The 26,482-nt window shown below is 42.2% G+C and overlaps 3 protein-coding genes across 3 annotated transcripts; 2 read left to right on the top strand and 1 right to left on the bottom strand.

Moving 5' to 3' along the window:
* Window positions 1–100: 100 nt before the first annotated feature.
* vamp5 (vesicle-associated membrane protein 5) lies at window positions 101–6,143 on the top strand. The gene is made up of 3 exons (XM_080003407.1): window positions 101–332; window positions 2,654–2,791; window positions 4,291–6,143. Exons 1-3 carry the CDS (start codon window positions 330–332, stop codon window positions 4,447–4,449), a joined length of 300 nt encoding a protein of 99 aa, XP_079859533.1. The 5' UTR covers window positions 101–329; the 3' UTR covers window positions 4,450–6,143.
* Window positions 6,144–7,212: 1,069 nt separating this feature from the next.
* rnf181 (ring finger protein 181) lies at window positions 7,213–15,821 on the top strand. Its single transcript, XM_080004085.1, has 6 exons — window positions 7,213–7,768; window positions 8,046–8,150; window positions 9,374–9,507; window positions 9,954–10,069; window positions 10,158–10,232; window positions 10,313–15,821. Exons 2-6 carry the CDS (start codon window positions 8,065–8,067, stop codon window positions 10,370–10,372), a joined length of 471 nt encoding a protein of 156 aa, XP_079860211.1. The 5' UTR covers window positions 7,213–7,768; window positions 8,046–8,064; the 3' UTR covers window positions 10,373–15,821.
* Window positions 15,822–16,353: 532 nt separating this feature from the next.
* LOC307232305 (transmembrane protein 150A-like) lies at window positions 16,354–24,248 on the bottom strand (the record flags this gene model as incomplete). The annotated part of the gene is made up of 7 exons (XM_080003260.1): window positions 24,113–24,248; window positions 23,936–23,983; window positions 23,004–23,090; window positions 22,299–22,366; window positions 19,942–20,069; window positions 19,101–19,278; window positions 16,354–16,682 (listed from the first exon to the last, which is right to left on the bottom strand). The coding sequence occupies exons 1-7, from the start codon at window positions 24,175–24,177 to the stop codon at window positions 16,354–16,356; spliced, it is 903 nt and encodes a 300-aa protein (XP_079859386.1). The 5' UTR covers window positions 24,178–24,248.
* Between the last annotated feature and the right edge of the window lie 2,234 nt (window positions 24,249–26,482).

The following is a 26,482-nucleotide window of genomic DNA, read 5'->3' as shown; positions in this document are numbered from 1 at the left end:
GCACTGAGCCGTGCACTTCCAGATAAGGGGGGGGGGGGGGGTGGTGAAGTTGGTGGGTGTCACCAAAACCAACGTTACACCTCCACCAAACAGAGCGAAAGTGAAGGGCAGTGGTAGTGCGCGGTGAGGAGGAGAGCACGACGGCGGAGAAAGGGGAACGCAAGACCCGTGGCGGAGAATAAAAGACGCCAAAACAGGAAGGAAGGTGCGATTAAATAGGCGTGACGGGAGCGCGATCGCGGCGACCTTTCGGACGCGGAGCGGGACGTTTTGAGAGTCGTGCGAATCTCTGAGACGCGGGGAGTGCGACTCGAGGACAAAAATAAAACATGGTGAGTGTGCGTCAAGTTTCCCAATTATTCTTATTTTTAACTCTGCTGTAAAAAGTTCAGGCTGTTGTCAGTAACTTGGCGCAAGTTTGGTGTGAAAAGTCCTTCCAAGTGAATAGTGCGACTGCATGCATGGATGTTACGACATGAGGGTCGATATTGTATTATCGCGACTTGATCATGTTGTATTTTACATAACAGTGAAGTATTGCCATTTCCTGAGCATCATAGACTGTTCTAATCGATGCCTATTAATGTCCACATTACTAATAATTGTTTGTTGAATATTGTGTAAATATCTCCTTAAAAAATATCAAGTTATCTGTATCAAGGTATAGTGATCATTGGTTTTGTCACTGTAAACAATATCGTCTAAATTGTTTACTGTGACAAAACCAATGATCACTATACCTTCCCCATCCAAACTTCTGATCACACAATGTTATTAAACTACAATAAAGCAGTGTTACAGTTTTATTAATGTAAACAATAATAATAATAATAATAATAAGAAGAAGAATGACAATAAAGTCATTTTAAGAGCCTGTAACAATACACCCCGTAACGTGATAAACTGTGTTGGCAGACCCTGTTGAATAGCAGCACACATCTTGCATTGGAATTTGAGCTTTCTCTGAATTGTGCCAGCTACACTCATTTGGGCGAGAGTGAGGGAGTGAGTGAAGGAAGGAAGGAAGGAAGGAAGCAAGGAGGTGAAGAGGAATGGGGGGCAGCAGTTCCTGTGCTCAAATTATAAACACATAGGCTGCCATTGTTCGACTATTGGATTTATTTTGGGATTTGAAAAAAAAAAAACAACCAACTCCAGTGTCAAAGTGTCAAAACTGCCACTTGAGTACATAGATAGATAGATAGATAGATAGATAGATACATAGATAGATAGATAGATAGATAGATAGATAGATAGATAGATAGATACATAGATAGATAGGTAGATAGATAGATAGATACATAGATAGATACATAGATAGATAGATAGATAGATAGATAGATAGATAGATAGATACATAGATAGATAGATAGATAGATACATAGATAGGTAGATAGATAGATAGATACATAGATAGATAGATACATAGATAGATAGATAGATAGATAGATACATAGATAGATACATAGATAGATAGATAGATAGATACATAGATAGATAGATAGATAGATAAATAGATAGATAGATAGATAATTATAGGGAAATCTGTGTCACAGCAGCATGCATGAAAAATAGGCAATAATAGTAATAACATAATAATACAATAGAAAAAAGGAAATGGCAATATGCAAAAAACCTGAGGATCGCCTGAACAATTGGAAATATACAGTAAAGCTGAGGATTAACCTGAAGATAGAAAAATAGGGTATGTACAATAAACAATAAATACTATAAACCTAAGATAAACAATAAAAAATAAAATTGGCTATTACAACAATGTACTGATAGGCAATAAGTATAAATCTAGAATAAAAATAAATAAATAAAATAAGCCAGCAGTCAACAATAAGCAAGAAGAAATGGCACTATACAGTGCCCTAACCCGTCAATATACAATAACCTAACCATAAACAATAAAAACAATAAACCGGAACAAAATTTGAATATGAACCAGACTTGCAGGCTCTTGAGAGGTAGAGAACGGGTTTGTTTCGGCGGTTGCGTTTCACTTTGAGAGGCAGAGAATGTACTTGTGGGAACTTCCTGTTGTGCTGTGGCTTACAAGGCGACAATCTCAAACTACATGTCACTCCAAATAAAATACAATGCCAATATTAAGGGGTGCCGACATTCTACAAGGACAGGCCTAGAGCTCACAGTAAACAGTCTCCTGAACTCATAACCTGCTCTGCTTCATTTTTATTTGCTCTGCGGTGCAGAGCTGCCCTGACTTGTTCATGACGCAATTGATGTTTGCTCTCAGCAAAACTCGCAAGTCTCGGACCCAAATAATGGTTTTGCAAATTGACCTGCTTCTTTTAATGCGCATTGTGGTTTTATTTAACTTGTAAAGACCTTTTATAAGGCTGCAAAATAGGCCTTTGTTGCTTTTTCGATTGGGAAAGACCTATGAAATGTCTATTTTAAAAGACCCAAAGGACTGGACAAATAGCCAACTGCCCCATTCGTTCACCATTCGGAGCTTTTTACAACAGCCAACTGAATACAGCAGTATCAGGCTTTTTCTTTCAACCTTAGCATTTCCATCGGATCTCTATACATTACAGAATATTAGAATAGAATGAGTACCATGTATAAAAAAAAAAAGGCCTCATTTGTTGACACGGGACTTTGGTTCTTGTTGGCGGCACAGGAGAACAGTAAACTGCAGCGGGCCCAAGACGAGGTGGAGGAGGTGAAGGTCATCATGTTGGAAAACATGAACAAGGCCAACGAGAGGTCCGAGAAACTGGACGAACTGGAAGACAGGGCGGACGAGCTGCACATGAAGGTACAGTGAGCGGAGAGAGACAATCTGAGCGATCAGACATCGGTTGTTTATGACGTTGGGGAAACAGCCGTGTGTGACACAAGGTCAGGGCTAAGTTGGGCGGTTGAGCAAAGTGTTAAGATAAACTGTTGCATTGCAGGTAGAGAACTTGAACTCCATTTGCAGACTAACCCTGTCCTAGATGCAATGGCATACACATACTCTGTGTTGTATGCCCAGCATGCTGACAGCACAGGTTAAAAAACGAAATAAATAAATTAATAAAAAAGTTGGGCGGTTGAGTTGGCCGAGTTGATGGAGTGGACTTGGGGGAAAAAACAGCATGCCGGGCAAGATTAAGAGCGTTTGCTGCGTCCAGGGAATATACAAGGAAAGGTTACATCGATGTCTATAAATACTGCTGAGGTGGAACAGAGGAGGACAAACAAATGTACAATTTACATCCTGATTGTGGTTAATGGCCCTATTATTAGAAAGGTATTTCCCATTGTGTGGGAAGATGAATGATGCAAAATGGTCTTCATAGGTATAGGACAGAGCAGAGCAGGGTCCACGGCCTGCCGTCCGTCCGTCTGTCCGGGGGGTGGGGGGGTCAGGCCAGCGGGTCAAATCCTTCCCACATGGCTCCGTCATGGGGTGGAGCGTTACATAAAGGGAGTTGAGGGTCGTGGCCTACACCGACTCCAGAAACAAACCATGGAAACAATATTGTATACCAATATAACAAATATAGAAATAAAAATAATAATAATAATAATAATAACAATAATAATAATAATAATATTTTGCATCGGTATCTCAACAGTAACATAAACAACGTTTACAATATCAGATAAATGAGGTGCATTAGCAAAGTCACTTCACTTCACAAGTTTATTTTGGTGTTTTTAACAATATATCTTGTCGATAACGACTTTTTTTTCAACGTCGGAAAAAAAGAGTATAAACATAGTTTTTAAATATGAATTCCTTTTAAAAAAAAAACATCACTTCGGACTCACTTCCTGTTAACTGTGCAAACCTTTTGTTTCATTTTTTGCCTCACAGAAGAGATGAAATACATTAAAATAAAACATAGTTATAACGAAAAAATCAAAAATAATTGCGATACACGCACATTTCCACAAGTCCATATCTGATTTACAATTGGTTGAAAAACCATCAACGTGAAATTTTCCGAACCTTCGGCGAAAGGAATATTCCGAATCCGACCGTCGGTCCGGGATTATTTAAACCGACTTGTCACCGAACCAGAGTGTTTTAAACTCTGGTTCAGTTTCAGGAAGAGGACCCTGGGACGATTCTGAAACGGGTCCACAATCCATTTAACGGATTTAGCTGCCTGCATTTGAAATAGCTTCATAAAGCAGGGCTGCGGATGTCGGAAGGTTTGTCTTCTCTGAAAGATCACAAGTGTTAATAATAATTAATGATATCATTTAAGAATTGTGCAATACATGTCAACCACTTGAGAACTGTTTTTTCCTCTTTATTTCCAGAGTAAAGCCTTCTCAAAGACCACCCAGAAGGTGAAGCAAAAGAAGCAATGGGACAATATGAAGATGAGAGTGGTGCTGATTGGCGTCGGAGTGGTGGCGGGAGCCGTTATCCTCGGGTTAATAATACACGCCATTGTCAGCTCTTTGCAGGGCGAGTAATTTCTGTCACAACTGAAGCGAAAGTGGCATTTTGGGGAAATAAGATAAAAATTGAAAAATTCTATAGTGATAGTGGAAGCGGAGGAAAGTTTTGGCTTCCTGTGAAACAAAAAAACAAGGAGTACAATGGGAAAAAAACTGGTGTCACGTGAGCAGGTTTTCAAGCACTGTGTGCTCCCCGCTCTCTGACCTTTTTTATTTAGAGGAATTTAAGGGTCTCACATGATGCTCGCCCTTCCTTCACAGTTTGTCTCGGCCTTCAGTTTTAAATGGTACCATCCATGCCCAGCTGCTTTTTCTATCCATTAAAAAAGAAATTACCTCTCAGCCCGTCCGAGTTTGAAAGCACACATCCGTCTTAATAGTCATGAGAACTGTTGTGGTCAATGGACTGGTTTCTTATCGCTCAGTGGCTCAAGAATGAGGTGTTACCTTAGTGATATGCACTCCTGATGAGAAGAAGTGCTTGAAAAATGCATTTAATTCCATAAAGTCCAGTCTATTGTTTGGTGATAACTTGTAGGTAACTTGTAAGAGTATTGGCATAACTGTTCAGAATGGCATGTATTGTTATACAATACGATTTAAATTTCATTAACGTTATAATAGGTACAACTTCTCAGCCATCCTCACCTCTTGATAACAAACTGAGGTGAAATTGTGTAAATGATGCAGTATATGTTGCCCTTGTGATCTGTTTTTTTTTTTTGCCATAACTTGACATTTCAATTGGTGAAAGCTTCTATGAATGAAGGGAAAAAAATCACATTATTTGGACTTTTCCCCGCTGGAAATATTCTAACTAAATGTATGTAATTGAGCAAATGCATAAAAAGCATGTTGATAGCTATACATCTACTCCAATTGGTTCCACTTTATTCTAGGACAGTGGTATTGAAACCTTTTTTGCCAAGCCCCTCTCCCTAGGATTTCAAGGACTTGGCATGACAGCAAAGGTGTGATACGCAAACTAATGTCGTTTATAGTAAACCAGGGAGAGCAGTCACATTTATTTGTGGCTTTAATTGCCTATTCACACAGGCTACCAGGGGCAAAAAGGTGCCGAATTAATGAAAAAAAAAAATAATAATAATGAAAATTAGATTGTGCCAAATTAATGAACTATTGTACTATTCGATTTAGAAATTTGAAATAAAAATATTTATTTAAATTGAATAAGTCACGTGAGATTAGTCCATAAAATATATATTAAGTGCCAATTTATTTGAGCTTTTAATCATACATTTTCTTATGCCCCCTCGGGCTCCTCTGCGCCCCACCAAGGGGCCACGCCGCACAGTTTGAATACCACTGGTCTTGGAAGTGTAGCTTTTTGGAATATTGGAAGGTCTTCACCGTCTATTTTGCAGATTGCTTCGGCTAGAGACCAAAGAGTAAATGTTTTGTTTTGAGAGTGATTAAGTAACCGGTTGACTCAATCTGGATGTGCTCTTGATAAGGAATTGTTAATATTTTGGGGATGAAAAACGTTTTTATCTTATATAAGGTCTGGTGTGTATGGAGCCGTGGCGAATGAATGCTGAATGTGATGCTCGGTGTACAAATGTTGCTGCTGAGAAAGAATAAATCTCTTGTAAAAGATGTCAAAAGCTTAAAATGTTGTTGTTTTGGGTTGTTTTTTTGTATGTGTTTTTGTTTTTACAACAGAATGTTAATAAACATCCTCAAATCTCTCTGCTTTTTTTTCTAAAGCATTTTTGTTTGCCTCTTGTTTATAATAGTAAACATCCTTTCCATAAATAAAAGGTCATAAAAGGTGCACATCTTTTATCATCAACATTATTATTTTTATTATTGTAAAATGTATTACATGGTTTAATAAACATATAATAGATGTAATAGATAGCAAAAATAAATTGATGAGTATATATGCAATGCAGTGCTGCATGAGAGTTTATTTAAATAAAAGTAAAGAAAAATAAATTATAATCAAATTTACATTATATCTTGAACCTACTGCTTTGACTTGAATTTTCGCAACGTGGTCTCTGATTAATATGATGTTTACTTTGGCTCGCCACAATGCCTACCGGTGGACGGGGCTGTATCATAGTTTATTCCTCATTACTCAGATAGATTTTTTTTTGCATAATGTCTCAGCCCCAACGACGTCAGAGGACTGCAAACTCTTTAATTCTTATTGAGATGCTTAACTATATGATAATAATAATAATAACAGTAACAATAAGTTATTGTTACTATTATTGTTATTAATAGGAATAGTAATAATAATTATAATAATAATATAATAATAATAATAATAATAATAATACTAATACAAATACTACTAATAATAATACTAATACTAATAATACTAATAATACTAATACTAATACTAATTATTATAATAATCATTATTATTATTATTATTAACAATGATTATTATAATAGTAATTATAATTCGTAATAACAATTAATAATAATAATAATAATAATGATAATAATAATAATAATAATAATAATAATAATTATTATTATTATTATTATCAGAAAGTCACGCATTTAATTATCTTATGAATGTTTTGCCAAAGAACATTTACTGTAAATGACTTGATTTTCTCATGGTTTGAACGTATAATGACGTTGACAAGTTGATCAACCGCATGATTGAATGCGGCCTACTGTGATTGGCCAGAAATGTCACGTGGCGCCGCGCTGCCACCCGGAAGGGGACATGGGCGTTTCCCACCCTGACGAGCGGCTACGCGGTGGACAGCGGAGCGCGGAGGACGGCGGCGCCTGGCGGTCGGTCCGCGGCGCCTGGCGGTCGGTCCGCGGCGCCTGGCGGTCGGTCCGCGGGAGACGGAGCTCTGCCCCCACGCACGGCTCGTTCATTTCGTAGTTCCAATCTCATGCATGCGCAATAATATTCGGATACTCGCGCTCAGTAATCGAAGTCTCCCGCACGATTTGCATTTTATGTCAAAAGCGCTGAATCTGAGTGGGCGGTGCGATTGCGCGATGAGAAGGAAAAAAAAACCCGCACCGTCATCAGCGGGACAATACGTCATAACGCGTCGTACAAGTGTGTTTGTTCATTCAATCTCCGTCGGCGCCGGAACGTTCGAACGCTATTCAGCCACTTCCGGTCACGTGGGGCCCAGTGGCCGTTCGAAGCGTCTGACGTCACAACCTCGGAAGCGCCACCGAGCTACCGCGTTGTCGCCGTGCGAGTCCGGGGTGAACAGGCGTCGACGCGTCGGTCTGCGGCCGCCCCGTCCGCCCCGTCCGAGGCTGCATGTTGCCAAAGGCTGAGGAGGCGACGCCGAAACAACCAAAAGGTTGGAGACAGCGCCAGGTAAGCGTGGACATTATCTTAGCATGTTAGCCAGAGTTCACTGCTCCGATGGCTATGGCTAACAGCTGACTTCCGGGAGTGGTTGAATAGTGATTGTTGCAAATAATTGTTATTCACAAAAGGGATGCCCCAATCAACTATTTTTACATTTAGAATACAAAAATAAACACATTTATTGTCTATTTTTAATTTTAATTTGTATTGATATCTGTCCATATATCGATCTATGGTATGTTTTACAAAATAACGAGACATATTATTCATGTTTTTCTTCAAGGTGTCTGAATGCAAAGGAAATGGCATCTTACTTCGATGAGCATGACTGCGAGCCTACCAACCCCGAGGAGCAGTACCGCCAGAATGCCCTTCTTGAACTGGCCAGGTGAGGGTTATAGAGCGGCGTGTCCCAATTGTATAGTGATTCCACAGCACACCGCTGTCCTGTCAACCATTAAAAAAATAAAATAAAACTCAACCATGCGATGCAAGACTTGTAAACGATCTGTTCACAGTGAACACATATCGGAAAGGGCTCTGGAGTCACTCCGGCTAAAGTGGGCGAGCGAGTGAATCTTCAATTCACAAACTGTAAACAACAACTGACTATGTTAGGAGAAGAATCTTTAATTGTCACGCAACACACCACACTACAAAACACGCACACGCTTTGGATGGTGGCCGGTGAAATGAGGCCTCTGCATTTGACCCATCCTGGCTTGTCCTTCCTCCGGGGGGGCAGCCAGGAGCAGTGGGCAGCATACGTGGACGCGCCCGGGGAGCAGGTGATGAGTGTCCATCGCTGGTCAGACGATGATGTCTGCATGTTTTTGGTGGGGGTCCTTACTGACGTTAGGTGGAGGAAACCCCATGTGAGCACGGGGGGAACATGCAAACTCCACACAGAAAGGCTCCTATTTGGGAGATAACCCGCCGGAGCACGGTGCCAACAGCGCCCCAGGCGGGAATCGAACCCAGGACCTTCTTACTGTGAGGCAAGTGCCACCAAAGGGCTGAGGCCTTTCCCGCAAATGTTGAATACGACCGATTAAAACTTTGTAAAAACTTTGCATTCCACCAAAATAAATAGCTTTAACAGAATTAAATGATCCTAGTAAGAATTTCACTCACAACCAAGAGCCGAAACTGACTCTTCTGATTTAAACCAACTGAATGGAATGAGCCAAGAGTCTGAAAAACAAATGACTCCTTTTACTGAATGAGTCGTCAAGCACTGAATCCCAAAAAAAGAGTGGAACCTTTCCGCACTATGTAGAGTTATCATTTTCAGTCTGAACACAGAGCTGCTATTCTGGCGGGAACTGATGAATTCGTTGAAGAAGAAATTGTTGTTTATGTAAATGTACCTGCCGAATATAAGTGATCGGATTACAATTTGCTTTGCAATTTTGGATCTTGCAACACAAAAGCCCATTTCCATGATTAAATTTTTTAGGTGGAATGTGAAAAGTGTTCACAGCACACCTGGTGAGCTCTCACGTCACACGGTGAAAAACACTGACGTAGAGGAGGAGTCGTCGAGAAACGTGGTCATCACGTTTTCTTGGGATAGTGGTGGGAAATGACTGTTGACCTTCCTGCTCACAGGTCCTTGATGCAGGGTTTGGACATTGACTCGGACGCATTCGACGCATCGGACTGGGACCAGCGTCTTCCTCCTCCGGCTGCCAAAACCGCAGTGCAAACCCTTTCTGTCGTCATTATTTCCCCAGAGCAAGCAGGTGAGAGCTTTTGACGTGTGCCCTTTTGATGTTTGTGGCTGCTTTCCCTTGTATTCACTTGTTATTACATGACATTACATTATTATTATTATTAATTTTCATCGCTAAGTGTCATAACAGGCATGTTCAGTTTCTAGTTGAGCTAGAGTCCCAATATACCAAAGTGGGAGTGGATTTCCGTCCTGTTTTAAATTGCACCTAAAACCTGTCATTTCTATGATTTTTATTATGTTGTTGTCATTGGTTTGTAGCTTTCTATTTATATGCTTTTACCCATTTTTATTATAATTATTATTTTTTGCTTTAATATACCGTCTTGTTTATGAAAAGTGCTATACAAATAAGCTTGCCTTGCCCTTTCCTGCCTTTCTTTGGCCATGTTACCTGGAGTAGAGTAAAGCTCTGGTGCATAGTATCTCATAACCTGGCTGCCTCTGTCCTGCCAGACAAAGGCCTTAAATGTCCCGTGTGTTTACTGGAGTTTGAAGAACAAGAGACCGTCCGGGAGATGCCTTGCAAACACCTCTTCCACTCGGGCTGCATCCTGCCCTGGCTGGGGAAGGTAACGCGCAGGAATTTGTAATTCAACGGTTGGCATCCACCTCCGACCGAAAATGAAGTTCCGAATTTGTATTATTTCGCCATCACAGACTAACTCCTGTCCGCTGTGTCGCCTCGAGTTACCGACCGACAACCCAGAGTATGAGGAGTTCAAAAAGGACAAGGTGGGCGGGGGAAAATACGTCATTGTTTCTTGTCGAAGTTCACAATCTCTGACCGGTCTTGCTTCTTCATTGGCTTCCAGGAGAGAAGGAAGCAGAGGGTGCACAGACTGGAGGACCTACACGGAGCGATGTACACATGACAGCCGGCAGTGTGGGACTCTGGCCTCTGAAACGGCGGTTCTGTTTCCATTCAAGGCTGCGCAGGAAAACATTTATAGGTAGATGAGCTGGGAAAATTGTAAAGCGCCACGTCTCTTCTTTTGGAAATGCCATCTGGTTTTGATTCATTTCTATCTTGTTAGGAGGCAAAATATCCTTTTTTCCTTTTTCCAAAGAAAGCATGTGCTCCTGAGCGGGTCGGCTCAAAATGCAAAACTATTTCCTTTGCACCTACATTCCAAGAGATATGAAATATTCACAGACGGGGTTATTGAACCACTTTGCTCCTAGAAGACAATTCAATATTTTTCTTTCCTCTGCCCCTCGTTGTTAACTTTTTATTGTTTTCGACCCAATTTTATGAGATGTTTTGACTACAAATGATCAGATTCTATCCTTTGCTTTTGTTGTCCAATGAAAATGTCGGAACCCCTTGGAAGGCATCGCATCTCAGGTACGACTGATGACTGCTTATCAATGCTTAAAAAAAAAATATATATATATATATATGCAGGATCTACCCAATGCAAGTAATTTGCTAACACGTGGAGTGAGAGCAAATATACGAGCACAGTGTGGTTTCAGTGTGTCGCTTCAGGCCATATTGGAAGTGACATGCTGGGTGTTTCAGGGCTAGGACCCATCATCATCCAACTCGAGGTGGGTTTGTCAAAACAGAACGTCACTCCCATACCCACCAGGCCAAGATGTCATTTGAAATAATTGTTACAGGCTAAAGTCTGTTTAAACACCCCAGATGTCGGGGTTGGTAATTGGGTATTTATTACACGCCCCGTCGAATAAACCCGATGAGCCACAGTACGTTACGACTTGGCTCACAATGCGCGGCTGGATTCATTTGCGGCTGTCTATAGGTCTGTTTGTGTGTATATATGTGTTTATCCTTAATCTTAAGAATCAATTCTTGGATTGTTTCCTTGAATGAGAAGTCATTCATTGTGTGCTGTCCAAACAATTCAACAACTGAAAACCATTTAGCAGGTATTCCTTTTAAAGGAATTGTGTGAAACTGACTTAGGAAAACAAGCACTGAATGACCAGACCAGATTTTCTTTGGAGCATAAAAGGCGTTGGCTTTTGTGTGTCGAGATTGAGAACCAGCAGTGGGACTTTTCCGAAATGTCCCATTGTTGCATCACCTCGCCTTGCATGGAGAGTTCCTGCTGGCGTGTTTTATTTGTTTGGGGAATAAACCAGCCCTTCATCACAAAATAGACACCCAAATATTAAATCGCCTTGACTTATATGAATGCCCTGACGCACAAAGTGTTTCATTTTGCTCCTCAAAGAATGCTGTACTGCATGCGTCATGACGCCAAAAAACCAAGGACAACATTTGCGAATAACTTTTCCTTTTAATTTCATATTTGAATATAAATCTGATATATTTACAGGATTTATAAAAGAAAACAAAATATTCTGCGTTTTGTTTTTTTTAGGGGATGTCAGTGACTAATACATGTGAGAATAATACCGGTTTTACATTGTTTTTGTACTCTGGGAGGGAGGGAGGGAGGTTTACATACAATTCAGTTTCACTGCAGATGTCTTTTATTCTGTATTGTTGCTGAGGACATCCAGGGGTCAGGGGCAGCCTTTTTGCACTAATAAAAACATGCTCTAGCTATTTATTCAAGTGAAGTGCAAAAGCTGACACAAATTAAAACAAGGTTGTAAAGCCACTTGTACATTTCTGGCCTGTCCAGTGATGACAGGGGGGGGGGATCTAACCAGTTGGGAGGGTTCACACCAACTGCCAGAGGGAAGTTCCCACCACAGCACCTTGGTACAAAAGGTTGGAAATACAGTAGGGCTACATCAGTAACACATCAGACTGTACAAAACCGTTTAACCATGTCTGGCACAGAAACGTCGCAGTTAAGGCAAAAATAATAACCAACCCAATAGTGCATGATGACAGGGTTTCCTCCAGAGGGACCCCAGTAGAATTCCAGTGTAGATGTGAATTTAGCTGTAACGAAAAACATCTTTGATGCACAAGAAAAAATAAACTCTTGTATTCGGTTAAAACAACTATCATCTGAAATACTTCTTTTGGTAAAGTCCTTAAGTGAATTCAGAGATTTGTTTCTAAACATTGTACATGTTGGATGGCAATTGCTGAAAACGTGAAAAGCCTCAACATTGTAGTACTGGATTTTTGATTTAGACCATTAAACTGTTTCTCACCACCTTTTGTGGTCCGGATTTTATGTAAGGGCCCAGATCATGACTCAATGACATTGAGCTGTCTTACTTGGCATGGCCCCTCCCTGAACTCATGCCAAGTCTTGGCGCCGATCGTGGGTACTTCCGGGCCCGAGCGCCCACAAGAATAATGCAGAGGGAGAAGACAGACAGACAGGGAGGCAAACTGCGCATTGTGTGTGGAGCGATCTCCACTCTGCTGAGCATCCCCATAACATTTTTCTGTGGTGTGACAAACTCAAAACACAATTATTTTTGATTAATAGGGACTTCAACTTCTACCGTATACTCTGTATTGACCTTCGACTGAAATACACCAATCCAGTTAGTCCAGATAATACAACAATGGGGGGGGGGGTGTTGAGGTAGGTGTGGCGGGACAACTTTTTGAGGTGTGTGTGTGTGCATGCACACAGCTCAGCCACAACATTAAAACTACTGACAGATAAAGTAAATGACATCGATCATGGCACCTGTCAAGAGGTGTGATATATTAGGCAGCAAGTGAACAGTCAGTCCTTGAAGTTGATGTGTTGGAAGCAGGAAATATGGGCAAGAGTAAAGATGTGCTGGAACAACAAGCCCGATCCATGGGGGCCCCACCTCACAACTTACAGGACTTAAAGGATCTGCTGCTAACTTCTCGGTGCCAGATACCACAGGACACCTCCAGAGGTCTTGTGGAGTCCATGCCTCCACGGGTCAGAGCTGTTTTGGCGGCACGAGGGAATGCTACACAATATCAGTGGTGGTTTTAATGTTGTGGCTGATCGGTGTGTGTGTGTGTGTGTGTGTATAAAAAGGACAGCGAATTGGCAGGCACAAAGAAATCTGAAATTCTGAAAAGGGTTTCAGTAACCCACCAAAACAATCTGGGCCATCAAAACGTTTAACGTTTCCTCTTAGATTTGAACTTTACGCCATCAGTGGTTTCACTTCTCACAGTAATAAATAGGTGGTGCCTGGTCGTAAAGCTGTGGTTTAGGCAGTCAGGCCATGTGACGGCCAAAAGGGTTTTTCTGTGGCGCGAGGTCTGCAAACAACTTCTCACATCGATGCCTGTTTCACAACCATAAAACATTCTCTCAAATTAACATCTATCTACTGTGCTCTAAAAATGCCTTGATAGGGTGCCGCGCACCCCAATTCCTTTAATTATTGGATTGCATGGGTAAAGCCTTGCTCTTGTACATTAAAAACATAATTGACCTGGTGAAAAATATGAGATGGTATCAAAAGTGTCACCTAATAATTATAATAAAAATATCTGCAGCCAGCAATGCATGGGGTCCAAGTTAAGTCACAAATTACAGTCCCTGTGAAACGCAGCATTACTTCCTATCGAGCCGAATTACAATTTTCCAAGTTCCCATGGAACGCAGAATCAGTTCAAACTAATTTTCCAACTTGCCATGGAATTCAGCATTACTTCCTACCAACACGAATTATAGTTTCCCGAGTTCCCGTGAAAAGCCGCATCACTTCCTATCGAGCCAAAATACTTTTTTCCAAGTTTCCATGGAACGCAGCAGCAGCTCCCTCTCATCTGGACACGGCGCAGATCCTGGGTGAAACAACCAGTGCGTAACCACCAGGTGCGTGAACGTATGTATATGTAACAAATAAACCTCTCGATACTCCTGATACACACCAATGAAGTCTGGACCGCAGTGCAATGCGCGGCATGGGAAAGCCCCCCCAGAGCCACTACCTGCACATAACAAATTGGATGATGTCACAAAGCGTCTCGCTCCACCTCAGCCGGCTCCACCACCCCAGCCCACCCCGCTCCGCCAATGTTCGGCTACTCCTTGTAGATTGGCAATGTTTTTTTCACTATAATACAATTTTTCACCAATACTCCAAATAAACATGTTTGTTGGTTGCTGTGCACCAGACACCTTCAGCCGGAAAAATGATAAAATAATAAAAATCTGAACAAAAACAACCGCAGGGGACAATAACGCTGCAGGCGATGCAGGGGGTCCAAGTTAATCGTGTTAGTTACAAATTAGTTTTCCGAGTTTCCCTGAAACGCAGCATCACTTCCTACCGACACCAATTACAAATTTACGAGTTCCCACGGAACGCAGCATCAGTTTGTGCCGTCACTCGTCTTTACCCAGCGCAGCTTCTGTGCAAAGCAACCAATACATACCAATGGAGTGTAGAGCGTAGCGCACCGCCCAACGTGCCCCATGTGAAAGTATGCTTGTATTTCGGGAGTGTGCTGTGTTGCACAATGATGACGGAGTAATGGAAAGGCGATTGTCTGTGACCAATGGGTACTCTGCAGTGTTTCCACTTGACCGTTTGGTGCCATGTTGGGCAATCATGACGCAGTGACATAATGACGACTCTCTGTGACAAATTAGTTCTCTGAATTCTGGTGACACGCAGCATAAGCTCCTGCTGTCTATCGTCTCGACCCAGCGCACATCCTGCGCGAAGAAACCACTGCAGACCAATGGAATCTACGCAGCACACCTCTCCCCATGCAAAAGCCCCTCCAGAGCCACAATCTGCACATATATGACAAATTGGATGATGAGGTAACAAGTATTTGCAATAATTCGTGCTCCAAATAGAGATCAATTTGAATCAAACTTGGGCCACAAGATGTCTGAAATGCCCCGGATCCAACAACACCTCATTCATGTCCATTGATTTGGCAGTTGCTGTGTGCCAGACACTTTCAGATGGAAAAATGCCAAGGAGAAAAATAATAGTAAAAATCCAAACAAAAACAATACAAAGCACATGACCTGGGTGTGTATGGGTGGCAGTAGTGGTGTTGAGGGTGAAATACGAAAGAGCTTGACATTGAGATGCAACATGACCTACTCAGTCCAAAGGCAAAACAAAACCTGCAGGATTATGCAAAGGATCCACGCAAAAACACATTTAGGACCTGGTGAGAACAACCAAGGTGGCACAAAACACAGAGGAATATGGAATGTATAACAAAAAAATTGATAAATAAAAAAAACGAAACAAAATCATTAAAATCACCTGCCTTCGTGGGGCATCCAATCCAGATTATAGGCAGATTATGTGCACACAAATCCTATTATCACAATTTTTATCATTTGAATTGATACTTGATTGATATATATTTTTTGTCTTTTTAAGGCCATGGTCATACACAGCCTGTCAGAGTTACAGTCATCGTTAACTACCTTAACTAATCACTTTGGAGACATTCAAGATTTTCTACCTATGATGCTTAGTAAGAACTCAGACACACACTAGACTATTTTTTTTTCTCATTCAAAAGTGTGACGTGCAAAGATCAGTGAGTGGGGGGGGGGGGGGGGTCTGGGTTTTGGGTGCAACAAAAAAAAAAACAATTTTAGTGGCCGATAAAACCTCTCGCAAGAGGATGAACGCTGGTTTAAATCCAAACGACGGATGTCATCATTTAGCCAAACACTGTCCCAGTGGGGAGGAAATTCCCAGAGTAAAAAAACATTTAAAAAAATAATAAAATCAAACATTCGCTAAACGCATGCTCCTCCGGCTCCTTCACACATTAAACTCTCGTTCAAGTGTCAGTTCGGTGGGTACGAAGGGGAGGATCAGACTGTAGCTGGTAAAGGGACGGTTTGTGAAGACATTTAGGAAGAAAAAGAAAACAAAAGAGCGATAGAGATCAAACGTGGTCTCTCCCAACACCCGTCACCAAAATCCACATGTCCCGTCCCCCCATCGCACCTCCTGGGGCGGGGGGGAGCTACAGCATGGCTATACTCTCCGGGGTGCAGTTGAGGTGGGTGGACGTGCTGCTCCCGCCGGGCGACTTTAGGGGCCCCTTGGAGCCCCCGCCGAGCGAGGCGCCATGGGCCCCGGGGCCCATGATAACCCCGGAGCCGTGGTGGTGGAGGTGGTGGCGGCGGTGCAGGTGGCTCTGCGGCAGGCCGGCCATCATGGTCTCGTTGGTGACGGCGCCGAACTCGTAGGTGAAGGTGCCGTAGAAGACCAAGATGTCCACGGTGAAGACCCACTCGCAGATGGCGGCCGCGTGCTGCAGCACGAAGCTCTCGTGGATGAAGAAAATGCCGCCTGGAAGGAGCGCGTTAAGGAGCGACAACATGTCTGCCGTAAGGAGCCAACAGGGCCTATTCTCTCCACCGGAGAGAATAGGCCCTGAACTGTAAAGGACGAGTGGAAAGAGGGAGCGAAGGGCCATCTACTGACACCCATATGACAGAACCTCATGTTTCATGAAGCACCTATCCGCTGCTCATCTAAAAGCCCTCCCGCATCTCTTTTCCTACCTACTTGGTCCTTCAAAACCCCCACTTTTCAAGAGCGTCTACAAAATATGCGGCTTCGAGACCCAAGAGCGACTCCCACTGGCAGCTCGTGGCGGTTTTCACAATCCTATTATTTCTCTGCCTCTGTGATTTTACAACCACTGTGCCGTGAGAGCTTGCTAAGTGTGCCGTGAAAATGTTTCAAATGCCACTTAAAAGACATAATGGAGCTCTTGTGAATTTACAAGGCTGGAATGTGCTATCACTTCCAGTCAGGATGCCAACGCTGTGTTCATTAGAACAAGCTGAAGTTTCACACTGAAAGTGATAAGTCTCAGTAGTGATATACGGGTTCAACTTTTTTTGAGATTCAGTTCTTTGCGGGTCACTCAGCAAAGAGTCATTACATTTTCAGACTCTTCGTTCATTTGATTCAGTTGGTGTAGTGCATGGTGAGTGAGGGAGGACTGCCGGTGAACGATGGACGAAAGTCGGTTTGGCTCCGAGTTGTGAATGTAATTTTCACAATGAATTGTTTAATTCTGTCAAAATTATCTATTTTGGTGGAATGCCAAATGCCTAAAATGTTTTTGTCGGTAATTACTTTCAGTTTGGAAGTTGAAGACTCGCTCTCCCACTCTTTCGCCAGATCGCACGCAGGATCATGAAGGATCCTCATCACCCCAACAACGGACTGTTCCAGCTGCTGCGGTCAGGCAAGCGCCTCCGCAGTCACACAGCGAGAACAGAGAGACTGAGACTGAGTTTTTTCCCGCAAGCCATAAGAACTGTCAATGCTGACCTCACCAGGGGTCCTCACTGAGCCACACACATAGGCTCCACTACCTTACTGTACTATATGTAGCATACTGTACCGCATACTGTCACTGTTCAGGTTTGTTCGTGATGCCGTATTGCTGCGCCGTACCGTTGTATACTGTGCTGTATTATCCCACAAACACTACCTCACTTCATTCACATGCCACTTTAATGCACATATCTGTATATACATAATTGCCTATCCCATATACATAAGTCTACCCCATATACGTAAGCCATTCCCCTTATCTATTCTATTTTATTTTATTTTATTTCATTCTATATATTTTTACTTTATTCTATAACTATTCGACTTACTGTGTTACGTTTTAGAAGTCAGTTAGTTGGTCTAGTAGAAAGAAATTTTCCGAGGACATATTGTGCGTAATCACCGGGTGCGTTGCATTACATTTCACTGCATATATGTATGAAAGTATGTATATGTATGTGACGAATAAACCTATTGAATCTTGATTAACTCCAGACTCCCGAGCCATTTAAAAAATTTCTTAGCTATGAACAAATTGTTTGCGGATCTAACATCACTCACTATTAGCAGGCCATAATAATGAACACAATTCTATGGTTTTCTGATATTTTAGTGGTGAACAATGGTGTGCCATAGGCTAACTTCATTGTGTTGTATTTATTTATTGTTACACTAATGTTTCTGTTGCAATGTAGCTTGAATTTTATTCTCCCTTGTAAGTCGCTTTGGATAAAAGCGTCTTCTAAATGACTAAATGTAAACGTAAAGGGTTGCCTTGGCAGAAAAAGATAAGGACCGGTGGGAACACCGGTTTATAGGAATCATACGGCCACATAACCTAGTACACAAATCTCAGACTCAGAAAATCAGTGGTCATCAAAATCTACGTATCCTTTTTCCTGTGCCCCCTGGCAGCACAGAAAGGATTAGAGCCTGACTGATATGTCGGTTTGGCCAACATATCAGCCATTATCTGAGTTTTTTGACCACATGGGGATCGGCAGTTATGCAGTCGATGTATCCCGATTTTTAAACAAGTATAATAATCAAACATTGATTATTTATCCTGTACTTGTCTGTTTGACACTACGTTTAACGGAAGTGATGATGTGTTCACTCGAACTCACAAAAACAATACAAAATATATTTTTTTAATTTAATATCATCTTTTACATTTCTTTTATCTATCAAAAAAGTCTTTGTGTGTTTGTTTTATTTATTTTTTGGTTGTAAGTTAAATGTTCTCAAATATAGAAACTTCAATAAGATGTAAATTTTTCAAATTGATTTGAATGTGTTGCACTTGTTGACAAAATATCCGTCAAAACACTGGTCATCGGTCGGCTAGGACTCTCCAAAATCGGGATCAGCATCGGACCCGAAAATCTGGCCTCGGTCGGGCTCTAGAAAGGATACTGAGGACGAGCGACACCATGGCTCCGATCGCCAGCGCCACGCGGAAGTGGGCCATCCAGTAGTCCAGCGCCGTCAGGGCCACGCGATAGGTGAGCACGCACTGCAGGCACACAAATAGAAGTCCCGCTGGGAACGCAACGCCGGCACCCACGTAGTGCAGGGACTTGGCGTGGTCCACCTGTCGAGAGTGCAGAGTATCGTTTGAAATGGAAAACTATGGACGTGCACAGATATAAGGTCCATGAAGCACTTGAAAAACACTTTCCACCAGCTAATGGAAAATTCCACTCTGCTTGACTCCGGTGTCGGTGAGAAAGTTAGTAATTTACAGAGGAAAATAAGTTCTCAAACAGCTCTGGAGTGTATAGCGACTAGCAAGTCCCGCGACAGTAGATTAGGTGATGAGCTATCACAAGAAGATTTTAGAAGAATTTAGAAGATTTTGTTAATATTGGTTTTCAACAAAAAAAAAATGTATGGCAAAAGAATCCTCTATCCTCTGAATGTTTTATCTTCAGCATTGTACAACAAAAGTTTACTAAACTATCGTTGTGATCCAAGCCTGAACCGCATTAAACAACATCTTCAGTGTCCCCATTCTGAATTCTACAAAAGACATTCACTTTCCTTAAAGCAAAATCGGGTCATACACAGTGGATTTTGAGGCCATAGTTCCTTTAACACTATGGATTTCATAGTAATTGGAGGTAAAATATGAATTTATTACTTTTCTTTATCATTCCAATTTGATTTTAATCAAAAATTGAATTACCCATAAATACGACCGACATCCATGCAAGTGGGACCCTGCAATGAAATTGAAAGCGTGTGGGAAAATCACCTGGAAATTCCCCACCATGACCAGGCCCACAGCGTTGGTGCAGCCTGACACCAGGGCACTGGTGTTGATCCAGCAGCGGTGGCTGTGCTCGATAACCTGGGCGTACCGCAGAAGGCACACCATCACCACTGGGTGAGAGAGAGAGAGAGAGAGAGAGAGAGCAGGAAGGGGGAGGAAAAGGTGATGTGAGCATTGTTACATTACAATGACTTTATACCCAACACTCTCAATGACACTCAAAAATGTAATATTGTGTTTGTTTTAATCAGGTTGTGATAAACAAGCGCTCCCTCTAGTGCTCAAAAAAAAAGAAAGGAAAGACATGGGTGGGGGAAAAGGGGAGGAGAGATGACAGGAGGGATGATGAGGATAGGATGAGAGGGGAGAACAGAAGGAGAGTTGGGGGGAAAGAGCGAGAGAAAGGGGAGTCAAGTAGATGACACAAGATTGAGGGAGGAGGGAGAGAAGGTCATGGAAGATGAGAGGGAAGGTTGTGGGAGGGGGGGTTTGGAGGGTGGGGGTAGGGAAGGGAAGGGAAGTAAAAAAAAAAAAAAAAAAAAAAAGAAGGACCACATTCATTATTGATTAGGGAGCACAGGCTATTTAAAGACCGGTCTGCATCTCCCAACCGGTCAGCAGCTGGCACAGTCTACACAGCTGGCTGTGAAATATCATTACATTACAATTATTATTATTATTATTATTGTTATTATTATTATTATTAATAATAATAATAATAATAATAATAATAATAATAATAATATTAGATGGATAGATAGACAGACAGACAGACAGACAGACAGACAGACCTATCAGACATCTCGTGGCTCAAGTCATTATCCAATTTGTTATAAATGTGCAGGTTGTGGCTACGAACACACATTTGCACGGTGAGAGCGACATAGTGTGGACTCCATCGCTCTGTAGTGGTTGCAAACTGTGTGTGTGTGTGTGTATCGCCTTACCTGCTTGATGTTGGCAGAGCGTTTTGTTTAATATGTTATCCCTTTTGCACTTTTTGTAAATATAAACGCGTTCTGTACACATCTAACCCGGTGCCGCGTTCCTCCTTATTTTGCGGTACACAAGCGTAACACAAACTGTAGGAGTGTAAAACAGTCCAAAACATATTCCTTGTTGGAGTCCTCACACATGGAGTTCGCTTGCAGCTCCAGAGAAACAGGTCTGAATTGTGTCCTTTTATTTTAGTTCTAAAAGTTTAAAAAGTTAATATCTCTGAGGGACATGCAGTGTTTAATCCTTTTGAATGGAACCGTGCTGTTGGGAACTTCCACACTGAGTCATTTCCTTCCACAGACACCGTGAGGCAGGACTCCACGGACTAGCTACGAGACAGCCACCAAATTTTTTCGGATAAAGTCATAACAGGCAACAAGTGTATCAGCTTGTGGTAGTAATTCTGAGTTTCACCAGGACTTCGAAAACTCGTGCCACTGGGTCATTACGTCCGCCGATGATGCGTTCAAGGGAAACTCTGAAAATTGTAACTCGTTTTCTCTTAATGTCGAGTGTCAGCAGGAACTGATGCTGCATTCCATGGGAACTTGAAAAAAATGGTCCCCATGTATTGCTGCCTACAGCTATATTTATTATTATTATTATTATTATTATTATTATTATTATTATTATTATTATCATCATCATCATCATCATCATTTTCATTATTATTATTATTGTTAATAATAATAATAATAATAATAATAATAATAAAACATTTGAAACATGTAGAACTGTTTCTTTATAATAGTGATTTCCAAACGATTCATTCGTAACAAACATTTATGTAAATGACTTGGGAGCTACTGCAACAAGAGAGGGCGAGGGAGCGAATCTTCCACTCCCAAAATCAACTGAATCAAATTAACGAAGAGTTGGAAAATATAATTACTCTTTATGGAGTGACTTATCGAGAACCGAAACCCCCCCCTCCCCCCAAAAAAAACCCTTTCATTACAACTTTCAGAGTTAAACTTGTTCTGACGGACGGAGAGCTGGTGCTCTGGCTGGAACTGATGAATTAGCACAGCCTTGCAATTTTTATCTTCCAACACAAAAGTTAATTTCCACCATTTCCACCATTTCCAAGTGGAATTTGAAGAGTTTTCACGGCACACCTGGAAGACTCTCGCAGTACACTGGCGGTTGAAAATCACTGGTTTAAGCACAGATTTGTGCATATGCACGGTAAGCGAAGAAGGACCCATTCTGTTTCAAGTCGTCATCGAAACGACTTGGGAGGGATTAGCGGAGCCACAGCAGACCGGCTTCATCCAGGTTCAGCACGTGGTGTTTACAGAGCCAAACACTGAGGGGTAGAAAAGGGAGCATGGCCTCACCCATGAAAGCTCCGACGTTGCCGATCAGACTGAACAGGCAGCTCTCCGGTGGGAAGGAGCCACACTTACTGCGTTGATGGAGGAAGAGGAAAAACAAGTCATTAACAAAAACAGGAAGAAGAGGAGTCATAACACAGGATGACACTAAAGAGCAAGCAGCTTCCTGAAAATGGTTCAAATAACTCCCACATGTAGAGGGCTAGAACCATCATGGAAATTTAGTTGCAATTAACAATTAAATTGCCTTTTTTTTTTACCTTTTTATGCCTCTATCATAGTATAAGCTTAGGATAACCTATCAACACATCTACCTATTGCAGAAGAGAGGACCATTAACATTAGAGAGGCTAGACAGTTTGCCTCAACCCAACTGATGTAAAAACACCCAATTGACGTTCTATTTATTATAATATTTCAATTTATCTGTTGATTTGGATGCCAGACAAACGGCTCGAGACGGATCGGTTACTTCCACTGTATGTGATCGTATGTACACAGAGGCCAGTGTGTCTTGGCGGACTCCCATGTCATTGTGGGAAACGCGGACAAAAGCCTTTCTGTGCTGAAAGATGGCGCAAAGCCAGATTTTGCAGATTGGAACAAATCCTTAGCAGGTTAGTAACAGTATTAATGCGAGCTGCTAATTCACACTCAGAGGGGCAAGGGAGGGGAGGTGGTGAAGGAAGGCAGAATGGGAGAGGAGACCTGATGAGTGGAATGTCCTGGATGGTGCAGCATGTCTTGGGGAAGCCCGGCCGCGGGAGCTCCTCGCTGCACGTCACGTTGTACGACCTGCGAGAGTCAACAGCATAGTTCATTTTAATGGGACGTAGATTCCTAGATGAGGTTCAACAAGTTTCATTCTGGAATCGCATTCAAATCCAAGGACTTTCAAGTACTTTTTAAAGCACTATTTTTTCCATTTTCAAGAACTTCACGCATAACAAATATAAAAAAAAAACATTTTCAAGGTGATTTTTATAATTTGAATATAATTTAATTGTAATCTCATTTTCTATTATTTATGTAGTATATCTATTATACAACATTTCAGTTATCCGGTAATTGCCAATTTTTGGCTTGTAAACTCACACACACGGAGCGGAGACAGAGCCGCAGTGACTACAACTCTGAGAAGAAAAAGAAAGATGATGTATCGTTGGGACACATACAGTTCATCCATAGTTTGGTGTTTTTGTTGGATATTTAAGTTTCGACCCAAAGCAAACGGTAAATATTCATTGTGTAAAATATGTCGACAGGACGTCCCGATGAAGACATTCAACACCACAAACTGTATTATTTATTTAGAACTACTTGCCACATTTATTTTGTTTTTGATTAAAATTTTATTTGAATAATTCAATAATATTTTATTACGTTACGATTTGAATAACAAAACCAGGGGACCCCAAGGACTTTTCAAGCACCGTGGCACAAAATTAGGGTAATTTCAAGGTATTTCGGTACTTTAAATTTCTGAGGACGAAATTCAAGCACCTCAGGACCCAGAAAGAACCCTGGTTCGAGGTTCAGATAATTAAAGCGTTGAAAGCATTTCACAACTTCCTGCTCCCCAAGCCCCTTACGAAATTATTCTCCTCATCATCATCATCATCATCATCTTCATCGCTCACCAGTTCTCCACGGGACAGACGTGGTGATTCATCACAGCCATGGCATAGCTGTGAGAGAAAACAGAGGCACAAATGTCAAAAAAACTGAAACAGAAAACAAACACGAGAGCACAACACAGAAGCGTTCAACGTGGCCAAAGCCTCCCATGACCGCCCTCTATTGACCCTTTCACTCACACGATCCATATTCCGGTGATGGAGAAGGCGGAGAGGCTGACGGGCAGGACGATCCAGGCAGTCATCAGGTCAGCGGCGGAGGTGGCGGTGAGCGGGCCCCGTCCGAAGCATTGGGGGTGGGGGGTGGGGAGGGCGGGGCTTTGGGTGAGGGTGGACAAGCTTGGCGACAAGGACGGGGTGGGGGGGGGGGGGGCGGCTGAGAGGGAGAAGGGAGGGGGGAAAACACACACCGGGGGAGGGGAGGGGTGGGGGGGAACGGGGACGGGAAATGACACACCTCTAGTGCCCCAGAGAGCCCTGCAACCAGCCACAATCTGAAAGGGTCAGAGAGAGACAGAGGGTGTGATTCTTTCAAATTACCATACAATCAGAGGTTTTAATGACGGGTAAGAATGCTCAAAGCCGGGATGTGTACCTCTTAAAAAAAATAATAATAATAATAAAAAAAAGTAGTAAAACTGATGCCTTCACTTGCGGGAATGTAAACGCCACCAAGGTCAGTTCTATGACAAAGCAGCGACCAACCAACCACCACCGCGGCCGTATCGTTTAGCAACAGTGTCCAATTACAATTCCGTCTTTTGCTCAAAAGGGGGATTATACTGAACTGTGAACAAACTTCTCTAACCACTCTCACAGGCGATCTTGGCCAGAAAACTATTTGGATTAAGAATTCTACTTTCTAATGAGAACATCCACATTCGATGTATCTATCGCTGGAAGGCACTCAAGATATCAAGTGTTATCATACCTTACACACTAGCCCTTATCTATAAGAGCCCTGTACATAACATACTAATTAATACAAAGGATAGTTAGGTTTTCTAAATTCAAGTTATGTCTTTGTATGGTTGTGAAAAGTGGAGAGAGAGAGAGACGGTTGCAGCCATGTTAAACTGCGTGAGCCTGTTTTACAATCGCACTTCTGTGATTTTATCGTGTCTTTTATGTGTTGTAACTTTTCCCTTTAATTGATTTAATTGTTCTCTGCTTTTATGTAATACACGGCATGCCTAATGCAAAGCTCTTGGCATTGCCATTGTGTGTGAAATGTGCTACACAAACTAACTTCCCCTTCAACTAACTGAGCATGACTATTACATTCTTAAATCATATGCTCTGCTGTCCATAATAACACGACTTAACGTCCAGGTTCTTTTGTGCATTCCAGCTCGACCCGTGTCAATGGTGCCTCTGTTGACGAGCGAAGGCAGTTGACGAATACAGGATTTAAATCGTACAACCAGCCATGGTTTATTTTTTTTTTTTCGTTTTGGGTTTTTTTCATTTTTAAATAACATGATCGTACATTTGTTACACCTGGTAACGCTACGGCGGAAGGGTAAAGGATGGAGCATCAGTTCGGTGGACAGCTGTTGGAAGCTGGAGAGTTAACGTTAGCTTTGAAGCTAGCCGGTTAGCCGGACACCCCCCCACCCCCGACACACACGCACACACGCACGCACGCACGCACACACACTCAAGCCCCCAATAAGCAGTAATATGCGAATCAAATGAAAATAATTATCGTGCGAGTGATACTGTGAGGTAGCCATTTATCCAAATGTCGCCGCTCACCTACCCCGGTCCCTCCGTGTCCAACACCGACTCCCAACAACCTTGGTTTCCCCTAAAAAAAAAAAAACAACCCCACTCCTGAGGCCAGGTGCCGCTTCACTGGGCGACTGTTTGTAGTTTTTGGTGAGACGCTCTAGCGTTGCTTCAAGCCAGGCTGTTGACGAAGAAGGACTACATTACCCACCAGACGCGACACGTATGGTTTCTATCCCATCTGTGCCTGTTCATATCAATTCGTAATAATTTTCCCGTGCGCGAGGTCCATGATATATGGTTCTGTGTGTGTTTTTTTTGGGGGGTATATCGACGCGAGTCCATATACACCTGGGTTTTACTAGTCTTGGTTTTAGGTCTGTACTCCGTACTTCGGAGCCGGCGCGTACGGGATCTGGGGAAGGACCAAAAGTGATGCCGCGTTCCAGTGAAGGTGGAACTCGGAAAATCGGTCCTCCGCGTCAGCGAGATGGGCGCACTCGCGGCTCACGGCGAATGAAGTTCAAGTTCAAGTTCAAGAGATTATTTGTCACATACATATACATACGTTCATACATATATGCAGTGAAATGTCATGACACCCGGTGATTACGCACAATAAGCTCTATAAATACTGAAAAATACCAAAATGTGCGTAATCGACACAAGGTGCTCGCGCAGGCAGCCGCAAGGGGAGGCGCCACAATCGCGATTCTGGGTCCTATAATTATATAATTGAATTAATTGACTGTGTTGTATTAAATATAGATTTAAATCCTCCTAAAAGTAATTTTAAATAGCCTTACATTATTTAATCTT

The sequence above is a fragment of the Zeus faber genome (assembly GCF_960531495.2).
Source record: "Zeus faber genome assembly, chromosome: 7".
Lineage (NCBI taxonomy): Eukaryota > Metazoa > Chordata > Actinopteri > Zeiformes > Zeidae > Zeus > Zeus faber.
The sequence above is the reverse complement of the archived record's forward strand: the minus strand, read 5'-3'. Positions and strand labels throughout refer to the sequence as shown.